Here is a 19,009-nt window from a genome sequence, read left to right on the forward strand (position 1 = left end):
CTCAACTCCTGGAACAGAAAGTAAATGAACAAAGAGAGAGAGAGAGGAGATCATGAATGAGAACTTGGCAGTGTGAACATGCATGTGTGTGTGTGCGCGTGTGTGCGCGCGCATGCATACGCATGTGTGTACATGTGCAAACAGTAATTTGATTTTTAGGGTGATGTGCATTCAATTGATTCTGCAATTCAGAAAAGGGCTTATAGAAGAAAGGCAGACTGTACCTTCATCACCGGTTGAGCAAAATACTTGGCACTCCAGTCACAAAACCCCGTCTGCATTGTTGCTGACATGAAGTTTTTATGCCCCACAGTATCATCGGCATCATCAGCTGTCTGTCCAGAGAAAAGTGAGGAAACAAAGGTACACATGCTTCAGTTACAGTACCTGCACATCTGGTTTCTTCGAGTGTATATCACATCAACCACAATAGGATGTCACCATCCAATAATAGTTTATTGGAACAACCTCCCCCCCGCCAAATCAGAAGATAGCCTAGTACAGTGGTACCTCTGGTTATGAATGCATCTGGTTATGAACACTTCAGGTTACGAGCTCCGCTAACCCGGAAGTAGTTGCTCCTGGTTGCGAACTTTGCCCCAGGATGCGAGCGGGAGGTGCCATTAGCGAAAGCGTGCCTCAGCATAAGAACGGTTTCAGCTTAAGAATGAATTACGTTCGTAACCAGAGGTACCAGTGTATATTATTTCTGAAGCCAATCATGGCGAAATGTGGCCATATTTTGCTCTCAAATATTACATGCCACAGAAGTTGCTATGCCCTGTGATAAAGTATCTTGACCATTTTGGTAACACTAACTAGGGGAAGGACTTCTTAGGGCTGACAACCTTTGTATCTTTCTATGTGGTAGATACCAACATTCTCCTGTGATCCTTTTCAAGGGCAACGTACACTGTTAAGCTCAACCAAATAAAGTCAAGCTCTTTTCACAAACACAAGTACAGAATGCTGTTAAAGAGTCACACAGCCAGGACTGAACAAAGTAGCTGAGGGAGCCCTCCAATCATATTTGCAGTCATATATGCATACTACTGAAAATGGTGGTGAGGCCACTCAGATGAAAAATATATATGAAAATGCTCATTACATTTATATATGCCACTGTCTTCCAAGGTTTTCCCTGCTCCATTTCATTCTTAAAGCAACCCTGTGAGGTTGCTTAGATTGTAAAAATTGGCCAAAAAAAATCTTACTGTGTAAGATTTGCCAATTTCTAAAATTGATTTTCCAGGTCTTAACCCAATTATACAAATTATTTCCAAATGAATACAATTTTGTTTAAGTGACTTCCCATGTGTCATTCTTGATGCGTCCTTGTCTTCTGATGTTACTGCTTTTACAGCACCCAGTGAGATTTATGGGTGAGTGGGGAACTGAAACTGAATCTCCCCAGTCCCAGTCCAACATTCTAACCACTACTACACCACCCTGACTTTTACCAGCTTGGTTCCTCAAGCTTTACAGTATTTTCTATGAAAGTTGCTACCTATGAACCAGGTAGCCGGGTGCTATTTCCAATTCTACCACTGCCTATAAGAAAAGACAACAATGACACATGTTTCCAACTATGCAAATGGGAGGTGAAAGGGGTCCATAGAAGAATTCCAAAGATTGCTATAATATTATAATAAATAATAAATAAATTTAAGGACTATGTGTTATAGTGCTGTCCCAAAATGCTGTACATATTTGTTTGAAAGAAGCGTATGAATTTAGGCCTTTGTAAGGAAACACACACACACACACACACACACACACACACACACACACACACTGGCCTAGTGAAAAGTATATTAATGCTGTCTAAAAGGCAGAGACCTGTATTCTCTAGGGTGCCGATTTTAATATTGAACAGGGCACCTGTGTCTTCAGTAGAAGTATAAAAGGGAGAATTTCAGAAGGTGAAATGACACCAAAATGACAAGAGAAACTGGCATGTCCACATTCAAATATCCTTTCTATGAAAATACTACAGAAAAAAGAAGCTCGCTTCTAAATTGCATCTGGTAACCCGAATGGCTCCTGAGACTTACGGCTGCAAGTGTTTCCCCTTACAGTCAACACTGCAGAGAGACAGAGCCCAACTGAAAGATCCCTGACATATGTACCTATCTCAAAAAGGTTTTAAAACACTAAACCACAGTGTTTATTCTGTAAGCTATAAGTTCACACAAAAGCGTAGCGCATGAAGAAGCCTTTCTCAAGATGCATTAACAGAATTAGGTTACAAAAGGAAACCGTATTTTCAGGGAGAGAAATTGCATGCCATCAAGAATGGCAAAAATATGCAGTGAGGAAGAGAGGCTGGAAAAGATTGTAGGCATAGTATCACATTTCTAGCAGCCAGAGATTTTTTCTGTATCACATTATTATACTAGGTTATGACTATTGTATCTGAAGGACTGCCTTCACTTGTATTTCTGCTCAGATTGATCAGCACCAGAACTTGTAAAGGTAAAGGGACCACGATAGCTAAGTCCAGTCGAGGACGACTCTGGGGTTGCGGTGCTCATCTCGGTTTACTGGCCAAGGAAGCCGGCGTACAGCATGTGGCCAGCATGACTAAGCCACTTCTGGCGAACCAGAGCAGCTCCCGGAAACACTGTTTACCTTCCCACCGGAGCGGTACCTATTCATTTACTTGCACTGCATGCTTTCGAACTGCTAGGTTGGCAGGAGCAGGGACCGAGCAACAGGAGCTCACCCTGTCGCGGGGATTCGAACTGTCAACCTTCTGATCGGCAAGCCCTAGGCTCTGTGGTTTAACCCATAGCACCACCCGCATCCAGAAATTGTACTCTACATTTATTTTCTTGCTGCTGTATGGTGTAAAGTATTGAAGGACTCAAGCTATGAAGCTCACCAGGTGACCTTGGGCTAGTCACTATCTCTCTGCCTACCCTACCTTCACAGGTCATTGCAAGGAAACAAGGTCATTGCAAGGGAAACAATTTAAAAATCTGTTATATGCAATAAATCTGTTGCATTTATTGTCTTTTGTTTTGTTGTTAAGTCACATGGTGTGGTGGTTTTTTTATTTTGATTTTTTTTAAAAAAATCTAACAACAATAAATAAATATCTTATTTGTATTGCCAGGATTACAGGAAAAATAAAGATGACATAGCAAAAACTGGAGAAGAAGCAAAACAAATGAGAATTATTTCAGGGACTGGAGTACAATGAGACAGGGAAGACTATGATCTTACCTGATCTGGGCCCTTGTCAAACATTTTCCTTGTCCTAGGAAACTGGTGGGAGTGTGGAGTGTATTGCACCCCTATGTTGCCCACATTTGCAGGTCTTACAGATGACAGGTCCCGGTTGACCGGCTGCTTTGTCACATCATTAGTCAAGCTGGAGCTACTGGTGCTGGTGGTTGGTGGAGATCCTCTAGAAATGGGAAATCAAATATGGGTGGAAATATTGCTGTACTGGATATTGTTTTACCAGCAGAGTAAGAAATCAGACTGCTGCAGAAGATGGCCTTTTGCAACTACAAATTTAAGTTTTCTCTGTCACTTTCCACTTTATTTATTCTTGTGGGTAAAGCCATTCTGTTTTTCAACACTAGGTGCTTTCCCACCCCACCCCCCAAGTGGTACCAGTTGGCCTTTGGCCAGTTGAGATTATAAAGGGAAAACTGACATTTGAAATTAATGTTGGAAATCCCTGCAGAAGCGCTGATGCAGCAGTTGTAAAATCATGTCCCCCTATCTGCAACTAGTGTAGGGTTATCTCTGACGGAAGGGTTACTAAGCACAAATGAAGAATGTATGTTCTGAGAAACTTTTTCCACTTCTAATTAGTACCTAAAAGCCATGCATTATATTTGGTGCATTATCCCCTACCCCACAATCACACAACCTGGAAACAAGTCAGACCATTGGTGCGACTGGCGACTGGCAACAATTCAAACTGTGCTCTCCCAGCCTTATTTGGAGATAACCAGGGCCGGAACCTAGGAGCTTGTGCAGTCAAAGCAGATGCTCTACTACTGAGTTATGCTCATTCAAAAACCAAGAAAAAGTGTGTATCCTATAATGTCTGAAGGGTAGCATTTTAAATAACTGAATATAAGTTTTAGGAAACAGACAATGCAACAACTTCCCAATACATTCTCCTAGCCTCAGGGAGGGAAAAAACATTTGTGTCACATTTCAGACATTATAGGATGAGATCAACACTTTTTCCAACACAGAGATTAATCTCCTTCTTTGATGGCTTCAACAGAGTTACGTAGGACACTGTATATGTCACTTCTGACTAACTTTTGGCAAAGGGATTTGAAAGCATTTCTAATGTGGGATGAGTCAGGGTCAATTTAGAGGGATACTTTTGCAGTGTTGCAGCCTTCATTGCAAGGATTGTCAGATCAGTTTTACAGAGAGAGAAATTTGTCCTAAATTGTCCCCTTATGTGAAATATACCATAGCTTACCTCTCCAGACAGCTGAATGTCTGCATGGCACACAGATTCACATTGCTCCTTAAGGACAAAATCAGCTATGAATAACAAGGGATTTAAGATGTAGTACTTACCCCACTTGGTGTATGTGCATGCCCTTGTTGGTAGGACTGGCTGGGGCAGACTGTGTGAGGGAAGAAGTATCAAGGATGCGCTGGGGGCGGGCATTTACCGTCGCCTAGGAAAGAAAGAATGGAAAAACTGAGAAAGAACAAATGCCAATCATGGGAATAAAATTATTTTTACCACCAGGAATAACCTTACTGAACCTCAATATCAATGGTGGGAAGTGGAAGCAGTCTTCAGCATTGCTATAGTATTGCTATACAACTTAGATATATGTACTTACGACATAAGGCAGGCATGGCCAAACTTGGCTCTCCAGTTGTATTGGGACTACAACTCCCATCATCCCTAGCTAACAGGACCAGTGGTCAGGGATGATGGGAATTGTAGTCCCAAAACAGCTAGAGGGCCAAGTTTGGCCATGCCCGACATAAGGGTTCATCTGATGCCTATTAATAAAAGGTTCCTAATTCATATGCAAGATATAATATGTTAACATTTGCACTGGTACTTTGGGGGCAGGATTTGGCAATAGAAAACAGGCAAATGAGGTTACCTTTATAAAATGAAAAACTCATTAAAATGACCAATCTGACCAAAATGCCCAACTTGAACTTGATGCCTCAGCAAAAGTTCCTTCCAAAATACTGTAGCGACAGATTACCAGGAACTAGAACATTCAAATCTGCAAACAAATGGACAAATGGTGCTTTATAAAAGTAGCTTAACCCACCTGAAACCATAGATGGAAAAAAATTCCCTCCGCATTCAGGGGAGAAAAACTACTTTCTGACCTCATAACTGGAGTCACTTCCCTCCAAATTCACTTGAGATACTGGGCTGGCGTGAGGTAATAGATTCTGAGGCAATAACTTCAGAAACAACAGCAGCAATAACTTTAAAACCAACAACAACCATAACAACAAAGAAGCAGGAAAATATGTGCAGCAGTTCTTGCAATTCCCAAAAGGTATTCAGATAAGCTTCTTTCACTGCCTTTAGAAATCTTAGATAAGGGAGAGATGGGAACAACAGGCAAAGAAGTGTGAAAAACCAGGCTTCTTATTCAGCAGACACTTCACTTATAGGGGTGTGTCAAATCCAAAAGAGACTGAAACTATGACCATTAAGATCTCTGCAGTTTACACAAAAGGTGTAAAGAGCCACTGACAAGGCATTTGGGAACTCGGGGAAATAAATAGCATGAACAGCAGGCCATTTTCCAATTGTACCTGCATTTGCACTTTACACCCAAAATTGCTGGGTGCAAACTGGATGATTGCAGCAGCCGTGCTTGAGGGCACATATTGCCTCTCTCCTTCAGATTTCACCTTATTGAGCCGGCCTTTTGAGGCAGTTTTCTTCTCTCCTCCCCAGCTCATTAGGAAAAGGTTCAAGGCCATCACTAGCACCATACCTTTGATAGGGGAAATTGCAGTTGATGTAGTAACAGCCACATCTATAAGAGTGAGAAGCTGCTGCTGGAACAGGTTACATTTTGGGATCAAATTGGCTCTCCATCATGCCTTAGATGGCTATGGAATTTGTGTTGCAGTAAATTATATTTTTGAAGCCCTTATTGTCTAACGCTTATTCCCCTGCTGATTCTCTTCTGTTGAGGACATGCGGTTATTAAAACCCAGAACCTTTATATGGACTTCTAGGACCGGACAAAATATTCTTCTCCATCTGACCCTCATCAGTGGTGTAGGCTAGTTTCTTCACAGGGAACCTGCAAGTCACACCAGAACTGGAAACATACTTTATGTTTCTCAATATTCAAAGGCTTTTAGTTGTAGGTTAAATCCAGGATACATCCATATATTGTTGGACTCCATGGTCAAAGGTCAGGGGTGGTTGAAGCTATAAAGCTGTAGTCTAGCAACACCTGGAGGGCCACAGGTTAGCTTGCAATATGGAAGGCACTTATGTTAACATAGGAGAAAACAGCTTTTCTTCCTTCTCTGCAAATAAAACTGACTTCAGGAAACTAGGAGACTTTTTAGGGAGGCTTTTCAGAGGACAGCTTTCTGCAGCAGGAACTTTGGATCAGAACTGAAATATTTACCATTAATAACAATATTGTTATGACTCAACAACAGTATTTGTCTGTGTTTGGTGGTACACAATACAGTGCTCTGAAAGAAGAGAAGATGTTCAGGCCCCTAAACTGTTTGACCTAACACCACAGCCAAGATGTACAGCAGCTTCTGAAGCAATACATCCCTTCCAGTAGCTCAAGGCCTTGTTAACACTCTTGTTATATATTTTGATGTCAAAGGTTTACAATCTTGCTAATCTGGAGGGGAAATCTTTTGACATGCTGGTTTGGAGTTATTCATAGGAAAGAAGGGGAAACAAATGTATGATTGTATATATGATTATAGTAGTTTGTAGGTAGTCCCTTACAGCTAAATTTAGAAACTTAAAATAAGGAAGGTTGACAGCCTGGGTAGACAGGGTCAAGGAACACAAACTCTTTAGTGTGCCAACATGTACACTGGCATCGTGTATATTTCAATTCTACCCAGAATGAAAGTTAATTCATTGAACAGAGCCAAGCCTTACTGTTTTGGTGCATGTGTAGAGTCATGCAGCTAATCCTAGCTTTCAATGCAAGTCCACATTTTATTAGCTTCTTAAAAAAGCCAAGCAGGGCAAACTTAAATGAACATTTTGATGTGTTGATGAAAAGTTTCCATTTTTACCATGGTAATTGGACTTGCAATGCTTCAAGATAAGAGTTCACATGATTTAGGAGTGAGTTTTGGATTGATGGGTGTTTAGTGTGTATCATACTTCATGTGATGGGCAGCATTCTATGTTGTTTGGGGTCTGCTATGCCAGTTGAATTTTATAATGGACCAATGGCTGTATAAATAAAGCTGATCTGATGCTTCAAGATCAAGTGTATCATACTTCACATCTTTTCAGGAACATAGCAAGTAGGAATCTCTGTTAGAAACGCTCTGGAGTATTCATACCATCATTCCAGGTGCTAAAATATAACATAATATTTTTACAACCACATCAAAATAGTTGTCCCACTGGAAGCCCTCTGTGATGAATGAAATTTGCTCAACAGCAAAAGCACAATTCAACCTATGCGGAGTTGTCAAATCATCCTAAATTTTAAAAAGCAGAGATGACAGATAAAGGTTGTATGGTCAGTCACTATAATGAAATGCCATAAAACTAGAACCTAGGCAATGATGTAATGGTCTGAAATTTTTCATCTTCAAGGGTTTAAACTTGACCCTTTTAAGTTCAGTTACTTAGAAACAGGTGCTCTGGAAGCTTTGAAAGGAGATGAGGAAGACCACTATGCAAAGTTCACCTAGGCACATAACGACAGCAGTTCAGATAAAAAATTTTAGTAACTCCTGAGGATTCAACAGAAAAACCTGGAGCTAGTTCACACATTCAACAAAAATGGGGAAGTGGCAGACATTCAACTTTGAACATAAAATTTAAAGCAGAAACTGCTGGCTTTCATTCATGCTGAGATACACAAGATCTATCATCACTTCAAAAGGGTAGATTCAAGCACAAGCTGCAATCATTTATGAAGTTTACTTATGATAAACATATGATTCGACACTTTATAATGAACCTTTGCTGACCTATCACAAGTACATATATCCTGTCTGCTCAGCAGTACCAGTAATCATCACGAGGTAAACACAATCCGTGCTCAGTGTTATGTCAGCACTGTTTCATGGGACACGCAAGAGGTCACTGCAACAGTTCCTTTTACTATATGATAACTGTAATGAATATAACTATAATGAATATTATAGTATTTTAATATTCTTTTGGAAGCCGCCCAGAGTGGCTGGGGAAGCCCAGCCAGATGGGCGGGGTATAAATAATAAATTATTATTATTATTATTATTATTATTATTATTATTATTATTATTATTATTAATCAAACACTTAGGTTTCCACTGCATTTCCCATTCTACCAAAGAATGCTCAACAACACCCTGCCAAAAAGCGTAGCCATTTTCTGTTGTCTTCTTTATGGAGCCAAGAAAATGCATAGTACATTCTGGGATGTGATCCAGAAATTCTTGTGTAAGCAGAAAACATCTATTACCAACAGGTTAAAAGACTATCTGAACAAGTACGCCAAATCTGAAATGCCACAATTTATTTATTCTACATGATGTTGTAAAAGCTCAAAGAGTAGGAGACACAAAGGATGAATGGCAGGTGAATAATTGGCAGCAGCTAAAATCCTTGGCCACAAAGAACATTTTCTGCTCCCTTTACTATTTCCCAATCCCTGGTTTCTGCAGTCACACATACTAACCTTATCATATTTGCAAATTCTAAGGCCATCTGGACTTGAGCTATCCCAAGCTTCTTTGACTGTCGTGGGACATGGCCTCTCCCCTTCCAAGTCTGAGGACCTGCACAATTGCCATGGGTTTTCCTTAGCGATATAACCACAAAGCATTTGGGTTGTGTGTGTGTAATTTATTTGTAAGCTAAGGAAATGGTTCCCTCCAAAATATGGTGATGTATATTGTATAAAATATAAACAGAAATGCAGGTTGTGGTGTCCAGAAATATAATGAAATTTACCTGGTGATGCTATTCAAAGGGAACACTGCCCATCCATAATTATGATGAAGAAGTAACAATATCACCACAGCCAATCACAAACAAACAATCACACCCTAGGCCAACCCCAACCTCTCTCACCACCAAAGGAACACAAGTGAACAACACAAGCAACGCTGACACCAAACTCTACATACATTAAGCATAATAGAAACACCGCCACCCGACCCCACCCCCATCCATCTTCCCTCCCTCCACCCCCTTTCTTTTTTTTTCTTTTTTCTTCTCCCCCTAATGCCTCAACAAATGAAACGGATTTGTAAAAATGTTACATGGGGGGGGGGAATACGAGGCATTACACCTACCTCTGTAAAACAAGAAAATCCTTAATAAAATATTTAAAAATAAAAAAAGAAGTCACAATATGACTCCTCTTCCTCCTCCTCCGCCTTCAGAAACATATAGCACATGTGTGCCTACCAACCATATAAAATGTGGTACTGCCTGGACACCTCAGCTTCTATCATATCAAGCTTGGCACTTTCAAGATGGAGAGAAAAGGCAACTTTGACAGAGATGGTAGATAATACCACTATTCATTAATTGCTGTCTGAGCTCTCTTTGAATGAGCATATATAGCCACTTATTGGAAGACCTTGCTTCTAAGCCATGCCAATTCCACTAGTTCAACAATGATTTAAACTATTATCATACCAAACCCATTAACTGATTTGGCAGCAGCAACTGTATAACCAACTTCTGTTTCAGTGTATCTGAAGAAGTGTGCATGCACACGAAAGCTCATACCAAGAACTAACTTAGTTGGTCTTTAAGGTGCTACTGGAAGGAATTTTTTTATTTTGTATAACCAAAGTGAATGATGGGAAAAGCGAATCATATGGCTGAGTAGTGCTTCCTGTTATATATCATCTCTATATATATCCTGTTATATATCATCTCTATTTCCTGGAGGTCGGGAATGGCATGGTCCATCATGGATCCTGTCCACCTTGCAATTCTGTTATGCCACACTTGAAAGTACATCAGCTTTAATTCCAATATGTGCAAATAGCCAGAGGCATCATTGAATAATTCTATTATTACACTGGTTGAAAGGAAGAGCTGTAGAAAAATCACCATGGGAAAAATTCACCACCTTAATATGATGATGACTCAATCTGCAGGCCATGCTTGCTAAATCACCTTGTTGCAAGAAAGGATTACCCAGAACTGTCATACTCATACTCTATTGTATCTAAGTAGCAGAAACCTGGTCTACAGGTAAGTGCACTATATATGTGCATCCATATTGTTGATCCATATTGTTGATCACTTTATCTTACGAATGTAAGTGTAACAATGATACGAGCAAGAACAGGAACAAGTATCAGGAACAAGATTTTTCATTCCTTATGCTTAAATTCGTTTGGTACAGTGTCGTAAAACTACCCAAAGAGATTTAGCCAATCAGCTGAGATAATCAGTGGGTCATGGGTGCCAGTAAAGAAACATTTTAAAAGAAAAAATAGCACTGTAAGGAGAACAACAGGTTTAAACATGACACCTCTCAGCGCACTAAAATAGTGACATCTCTCATAGCACATTTAGCCTCAAGTTCTTGAGCTACATTGTTGGAATGAATAATCAGCAAGAGATCTCACCTCACGTTGGACTGGCTCATGTTTGTTTGTTTGTTTGTTGGAGCAACCAGAAGGGCTTGAGCCAAGAACATAACAAAGACAATAGCCAAATAGCCCCTAGCTGCAATCTAGAGAGAGTGATGGGGGAAGTATTTTCAAGAGCAAATATTATCTAAATGTTTAGGGAGTGCTTTGTTTGTGGTAGAAGATTTGTTATCACAGGTGATTTCCAAAACAGCCCAGTTATCAACACTATTTGAGCTAATAATTCCAAAAACAGCAGTGATGGCAGCCTCTGGAGTGAAACACACATCATCCTTGCAAAATGAAGAATAGCAATAATGGTGGTGCTTTCAATCCATACAGGAGAAGTGAGGAGTGGGATGGGGTGTCTGCATGCTGACTCACATGTACTAGATCACCTGCACTGGGCAGCAGTTGTGGCTTCAATCTGCAATCCAGTCTTACTCTCACTTGCATAATCTGAATGAGTTTGCAAAGAAAATAACCAAAACCGCAAGTCAAATTTACTAGCTAGACATTAAAGGAAAGCCCTATCTACAGGGTTATTCATGTTACATAATTCAGTTCCTTCTAATAACTACTACCTTCCTGCTAGCAGTTGCCTATTACGCTCTTCTGGAGCTGTTTGAGCATCTACTCTCCTTTTTCTTTCTCCCCTCAGAGGGCAGAGTTGCAGAAGGCAAAGAAGGGCAATGTTAAGAGTTAAGTTTCAACTCCTCCACAAAAGCAGAGCTGAACTAGGATGAATAGTTGTATATTGTGTTTTTGGGAAGGGGACTGCTACAGGAAATCAGAACAAGTTTATTAATGGGATTAAGGCACATTCAGTCTAATAACATAATGCATAATTTTAAAATTTTCCCCTTTCCCCCTGTATGACCTGTACCTGATTTAGATTGCAAGTTTTTGTTGTTGTTTTGTTTGCAGGGTATGGAGAATTAACTATTTCTTTTCATTTTAAGTGCTATTCCTCAGGCTATAGTTCTTCGATTAAAGTAGACCATAAATAAAAAGTAACAACCAAAATAAGCAAATTTATGTGAGAATCTATTCTACAAGCTCTCACTGACTGGTAACATTATTACAGAAAGCCTTCCAAAAGGAGAAGTGCAAGAGCCACTTATTTATAGTTTGCGAAATCTTGAGAACTCAATAGTTTACCTTGTAAGCAATGCTGTTGAGCACTTTCATAGCCAAGTCTGAAACATCTGGGTATGGGTCAGCAGCCAAGTGTAAGAGGACTCTCCAAATCTGTGTGTAAACACTGTTGAAAGAAACTCCTAGAAGCAAAAGGGGAAAAAAAGGAATGTATTTCTGAATTAAATCCTATGGCCAATTTATCATATTATATACTGATCTTATAACTGTGACAATGTCCCAGACTCAGTATTATTATTTACGGTTATTATTTATATAACAGCATCAGGATATATGCTGGTTTGCATATATTCACAGGCAAAAGATAAATCCCTGCCAGAAGGAGATTACAATCTCTTTAATTAATGAGTATGCTTTCAATTTACTACTAGACATAGAGACTCAGAGGTCAAATTATAAATGCTAATAGAGTCTAGTTGTATGACTGGCAATGATTCCTGGACATGTTATTTTACTTGAATATGAGCACATTAGCAGTCTCAAATAATCTACAACCCAGATTTAGACTGTATTTCATAACTGTGACAGGATCTTTGAAAGATGAGCTCTCTTATTCATTTAAGATAGATGCTGCAATATGATGACAATGATTTTTTTTTAAAAAACCCAGGCACAACTAATTGCTAATGAAATGGTACTGTTATTTCCCCAGGAGAATATGAAAAACAACACACACTGGAAAGAAAATCCCTCTCATCAGTATTGTGATTGCACCTAACATAATTTTTACACAACATTTGGGGCAAAAGAATGACTTCTGATAGTTTAGTTGTGAACGTTTGTCCAATGACTTAGTCAGATGTGTATGGACTACGCCCTCATTTATGTCTCTGCCTTGGTTAAATGGGTCAGTTTCCTTTTGACAGGAAAAAAAGCTTTTAGGGCAGTAACCTAACTTCTTGACTTTTCACTTGCTCATGCAGATCAAATGATTGTTTGATTGCCTGACACACAGCTCCTGCTGCTGCCTGCGCAGCTCCTGAGGGTTGCGCGGAGCTGCGCAGAGCCCGGGAGTGCAGGCAGTTCTGCACAACCCTCGGGAGCCTGGTGCGGCTTTGCGCCGGGCTCCCGAGGGTTGCGCAGAGCTTCCTGAAGCCTGGAGAGGGAGAGGGGTCGGTGCGCACCGACCCCTCTTGATCTCCAGGCTTCAGCGAAAGCCTGTATTCGCCCCATAGGATGCACACACATTTCCCCTTCATTTTTGGAGGGGGAAAAGTGCATCCTATAGGGCGAAAAATACGGTATGTTTACTATGCAAGTTGCCTTGAGATTGTTGGGTATAAGGTGACATATAAATACAAATATATTTACAATATAATAATAATGGGACTGGTTGGTTTTCAGCTATCACATCCTGTGAGCACAAAGATTTCTGCTTGCACAATGGGACTTCCTCCCTCTCTCCTTCTCCCATGTGCAACAGATTTAGGGGCTGCACAAGCAGAAATCATTGTGCTGATAGAATGCTCACATAGTACTATGCTGGATACAACCCACTGTACCCTGTGTTCCCCAACTGTGGCCTCACCAACAATATATGCAATTGTTTTACTTCTGGCCTCACCAGCACCAAACTCCACTGGTTACCCCAGGCAGAACAAGTGTTAAAACTTGTCTTGGATTACTACAAGGTTACCTGCTGCCCTCATGCTGGTAAATCGCTTTCATACCACTGATATGGGTCCATGGTAGAACATCTGCTTTGCCTGCAGAAGGCCCCAAGTTCCATCCCTGATTTTACCAGGCAGAGCTGGGAAGGTTTGGAAATCTTGGGAAAGCTGCTGTCAGTTAGTGTGGATAACAATGAGCTAAGATGAACCAATGGTCTGACTCAGTATAAGACAGTTTCCTATGGTCATTCATAGACCTAAGATGACATGAAGAGGTATGGGAAACTGTATGAACAAAGGAGATTTTTCCAAGTCAGCCACTGTTTGGCCAATCTTGCATGAAGTTGCTATTCCCTCCCTCTTGAATTAGAATGAAAGCTATCAAAAGACTACTGTGTGGGTATCCAAAATAGCTCTGACTTTTTAATGAATCATTGCTCTTTTTTGAATGGTGAAGTTGAGGAGGTGAGGTGGGGCTTCACAGACCCCTTGGATACCTCCATGCAGGGCTCAGGCTGAGGATTCCATAAGAGCACAGCTCAAACAGCCCAAATGCCGCTTCATCAGCAGCCATCCTCAGATTGAATCTAAATTAATATTTTCAGCTCTGTCCAAGTAACTTGCTCCACCAACTGTGTGAAGAGACTTTTTGTTTAATGGTGCCCAGCCTGCTTTAGCAGTCATGGACTCTGACTGAGTGTGGGAAGCAGATGTTCCACTGAGCTGAATCAGAGGAGGACAACATGACCCTCTTGGGCTGTAGAGGTACTGGCACAATGGGCTTCTCTTGCACAAATGCTTCTTAGTATGTATTCTGGGGTTGGCCCTGAGAGCAATTCGCTCTCCCATCTTGAATCTCCAGCCTCATCCAGCTGAAGAAGGGGAGTCTGACCCCAGGGTCATGACAAAGCTCAGCTTTGGCTAGTATCTTCTCACCCTACTTAGTCTAGAACTTTCTGCACATAATTTGTATCTTTTGTTGTGCCAGACTTTGAGATCATAGAACAAACCTGACTTTTGGCACATGTGTTCTGGAAGGCACAGGAAAAAATGATGAAAGTCAAGAAGATGCCAGCTGTCAATGCATCAGGCAGCTTGTACCACCAGGAGAGCTCTCTACAGCCCTCTTCTCCCTGATCAGCATTCTGCCTCCTGTGCTCTTAGTTCTGTGCAGAAAGTTACATAAGGACTTCTGGGAAATCTCAACTGTTTGAGATTCCTTTTAAAGTTCATGAAAGACCAGGGGTGAGGTGGAGAAGGAATCTGTGTTTCAGTATTCCAGCACTCTGTACTAACACACACCAGCACTCTCTTATGACAGAAGAAGAAAGAGCGAGCTCACACAAAAGACTTGGTTTTAATATATCTGATCTTTTTTAAAAAACGGAATTCACCACTGCAATCCCTCATTCACTCACTCGCTGAGGAGAACAGAGGGAATTTCTATGAAGAATTTTTTGACTCATTAGAAAGTGTACCCCCCTACCTCCCTATACATTATTTTATTTTACCCCCCCCTTTAGTGAAAGGATTGCTCACAGCACTGATTCACATGAATGACGCATCCAAAATTGCTTCGTGTCAAGCTTGAACCAACTGAGTCAGTGTGCTGATGAAAGGAAATACTAGCAGCAGGGGGGGGTGGGGAAGCTTTTCTACTTCTGCATAATGGAGTACAATAATAAATAAAAAAGGGATGCAGAAACAAAGCATGAGGAAGGAGTGTTATACGCTGCAAGTTCATCTAAAATGACAGCTCTGTAATTAGCTGGGCCAATTCAACACTGGTTAAATGGACCTTGCAGTACAGAGTTGCAAAATGATTCCTTTTAGCAATGAACATGGGAAGTAAATTGCCTTCTTCATTGATAGCTTTTGGTTTTTATTCAGATATGCATGGCTCTTCATTCAATTTAACAGCCATGATTAGGGCAGTACAAATGGTTTACATCTTTCTGCCTCACCACCCTAAGTACTGAAAAGGGCATGGCACACAAAAGTTGAGATAGCCGTGCTGTCATTTAATTTTCCACCAGTGCCTGGCTTAGTCAGAGATCAGAAGCTGGAGGAATCCAACACTGCAGTCCCTATTTGCACAACAATGGATAGGGCCAAAATTCAGAATTTCCTCCATTCTAATTACAAACTAACCCAAGTTTGTCTTAGCCCATAATTAGCTTGCCTAAGTGTCAGTCATATTCATATTCCCTGCTGCTTTTCTACCACCCCAAATTTACTGAGCTGGGGAGAGGGGAGAGAAAGGGTAGGTAAACTAGAGCTAAAGAAAGCTAGGGACCCTGAAGAACCCACCTTTAAGTTATTACTGTGACCCTGCAACCCAGTGGAGATTAAATCAAGTTTAATTTCTTGTCTTGATGGTTTGAGCAGGGAGGAATTAAGAGCTACAGATCCCAGCATTCCTGGCAACACAACTGTGTCATCAGGAACAAAGTGAGAACCTTTTCAGATGCCAGTTTACCTCCTCTACACATACCCCTGGTAAAACTGGGAAAGGCCACAGGGAAAACTAGAGATTGTGGGAAGCTGACAAAGATATCCCATATGGGGGCCTGACCTTTCCTGGCCTTAGAAAAAACCAGAGCTTATCAATAGTTATGGTGCATGGGATTCAGTGAGAGTGAATATCCATATGACATACGTAAAATAAATTTTATAAAAATCTACCAGCTATTATTTATTTTACTGTTTTATTGTGTTAACAATATTGCTCTTTTATATCATGCATATTTTGCCAACATGACAGGCAATTAAAGTAGGACTGCAACATTTAGTGAATTAAATGGTTAACCAATTTTTTATTTATTTATGAAAATGGTGTCCTGACCAATCAACCAGCACATTTATTTATTTAACTTACTTTATTTTTTACTTATTTTATTTTATTTTATTTTTAAGTGCAAATGTAAAACCTGCTGATAGCAAGCGCCATCTTAAATGAGGTACTCCCATTTATGCCACCTAAAGTGTATACAATTAATTTACTAAGATTTGTTTAATTGGGTGATACACCCGACATTTCATCTGCTTTAAAATGAGGGCACAAATGGCTTGTTAAATCTGCATATGAGAAAAGCAATCTAAATATGCATGCTTGTGGCAACACACATCATTTTTGAAAAGTTCCCCACTTTTTCTTAAGCCTAACCAGTGTGCTGTAGTTGCTAAATTGCCACACTAGGACCAGGGAGACCAGAATTAAAATCTCTGCACAGCCATAAAGCTCCCTGGGCCAGTCACTCTCTCAGTGTTATAAACCTTTAATGGAATGTTGTGTGAGGTTAAATAGCAGAAGAAGGAAACTGGACAATGGATACTGACTTGAGCTTGTTGGAAGAACAGCAAGATATAAATGTAATAATAATAAAATGTAATAAATGTTATCTTTCCTCTCCTTTGCATCTCATGTTTTACCTTTTCTTATCCTAGCCCTACAAAGACCATAACTTCACTCTCTGAACAGTTACATTATTCTGTAAATAGCATTATGTATAGGTGGATTCCTAAGTACACTGCTTATAACTCCCGTTTCCCCATCAAATCAGGCAAACCCCAGGCTTGATGGATCCTGGAGGTTTCAGAAAACTCATTTCCAAGGCAAACCACATTTTGCTTGGATAATTGCATTAGCATAAAAGCACAAATACAGTATGTTCAAGATGAGAAAGGGCTAAAAATGGGATTCAGATATCATTTGGATATGTAGCAAAAGGTAGACCTAAGCACAAAATTTGGTGGAGTTGCAGTGTTCTAGAGAAGCAAAATGCCTCGGCCTGACCCACTTATGGGAGTGCTATGGCCTCACATAGACTGGAAGTGGGGTGGGGGAGAGGATTGTTAAAATGCATGCATTTGCAGAGGAGAAGCGAATTTATGCCTATTGTGCTAGAACAGGGTGAGCAGAAGACAGATCAGGATCTAATGGTAGATCACTGTGTGATTTGAAGTAGATCAACACAGATTTCTGACCCCCAGCTGTTTTACAAAGATGACAACAAATTGACTCCTTGCCCTTAAACTATGTTGAAAGAATGAAGAAAGCTGGAAAGGGGTGTGTGTCTGTGTGGGTGGGTGTGGGTGTAACCAAAATTGATTTGGGTATAGATTTATTGTGATCTCAGTTCAGTTCTGGAGCTCTAAATTATATAGTTCTAAGGATATTTATTTTACAGCAGACTGTTGCAAAATTCTAATTCGTTGCAGCATTCAGCTGTGATGTCAGGGTCAGGAGGGTTGTATTCACCCCACCCCACCAACTGCTATGAAATAACAATAAATTTCACATTTAGCAGCATAACAAAAGGTGCATATTAAGAAATAATAAACAGATTGTAACTGAGAGAAAAGGCCCCATGCACGAAAGCATCAAAAGGCTTTGAACATATGAAACTGCCTTATATGGAGTCAGAAGACTACCGCTCTGTCTAACCCAGTATTGTCTACTTTGCATGGCAGTGGTTCACTGAGGTCTCAGGTAGAGGGCTTTCTCAGTCTTGTTGCCTGAGACCCTTTGAACCAGAGATGCCAGGGAAGAAACCTGAGAACAGATGCATGCAAACCATGTGCTTTACTATGGAGCTATGGAGCCATTCCTCACATGCTTTTATCTCCATCCTGCCCCTCTCTATGCATAAATTATTACTTGTTCAATATTGCCTTTCCCCGCTCTTCATATGCTGAAGGGACTCTACGGCTGACCTGATAATTAGTCTAGTCAGCTACTTGCCATGAGCTAAAAAAAGCTAACTGAATCCATGAAGGTGCCCTATACAGAGCCAAACACTGGCCCATCTCAAGAAAGGATCCAAAACTCCATCACCGCACCAACCACCCATAACCTTCACTTCCATGAAGGCTCTCAACAGAGATAACATACCTGGAAGCCCACTTGACAACAATGGAGTGCCATGCTCCAAGTTACTTGCCCTCCGTTAAGAGGTTGGAGCTTGGGCCTATTTGGATGGGCTAAGACTCTTGTTAGACAACATCCCTCTTCCCTGGGGGTTTGCCTAGGCAGCTATTGGGTACTGTGAACAACCTGATCAGCCACAGATACCCAGGAGTCTATGCTTGCTTCTTGTTTCTCAATACTGCCTCATATCCCAAGCCAGTCTCCTCTAGACCTTGTTCATCACCCAAAATGAGCTCATAGTCTACCCTGAACAGTACACTGCCAACTACACAAATGGTGTCACAAAGAAAGTGCAACTTTTCATTGCCTAGAAATCCATAATAATTTTACAATGTTAGTGTCAATTATGTGTAAGTGGTCTGAGTCCATCTAGCTCATGAAATTCTTATTGTGGCCTTTGGTCCTGAACAGGTTATCCCCCTCCTGCCCAGTGTAATTGAGAAGAAATTTAAACAGGAGAGAATGGGTTGGAGTTGACAAGATTCCGAAAGTTTACATAATCTGCCATTCAGGTCAACTCAAGCGC

At 40.7% G+C, this 19,009-nt stretch overlaps 1 protein-coding gene across 2 annotated transcripts in view; it reads right to left on the minus strand.

Annotated features, from left to right (window-relative positions):
* Positions 1-19,009, minus strand: part of RPTOR (regulatory associated protein of MTOR complex 1) — a 313,358-nt gene that overhangs the window by 54,648 nt on the left and 239,701 nt on the right. For both annotated transcript variants that reach the window (XM_083489852.1, XM_083489851.1), the window contains exons 21-24: positions 11,947-12,065; positions 4,561-4,664; positions 3,229-3,412; positions 225-335 (exon numbers count right to left, since the gene is read on the minus strand). In XM_083489852.1, the coding sequence (XP_083345978.1) occupies positions 225-335; positions 3,229-3,412; positions 4,561-4,664; positions 11,947-12,065 (518 nt within the window). The remainder of the gene's footprint in view (positions 1-224; positions 336-3,228; positions 3,413-4,560; positions 4,665-11,946; positions 12,066-19,009) is intronic.

Source organism: Podarcis liolepis (genome assembly GCF_965112155.1).
Source record: "Podarcis liolepis genome assembly, chromosome: 2".
Classification (NCBI taxonomy): domain Eukaryota; kingdom Metazoa; phylum Chordata; class Lepidosauria; order Squamata; family Lacertidae; genus Podarcis; species Podarcis liolepis.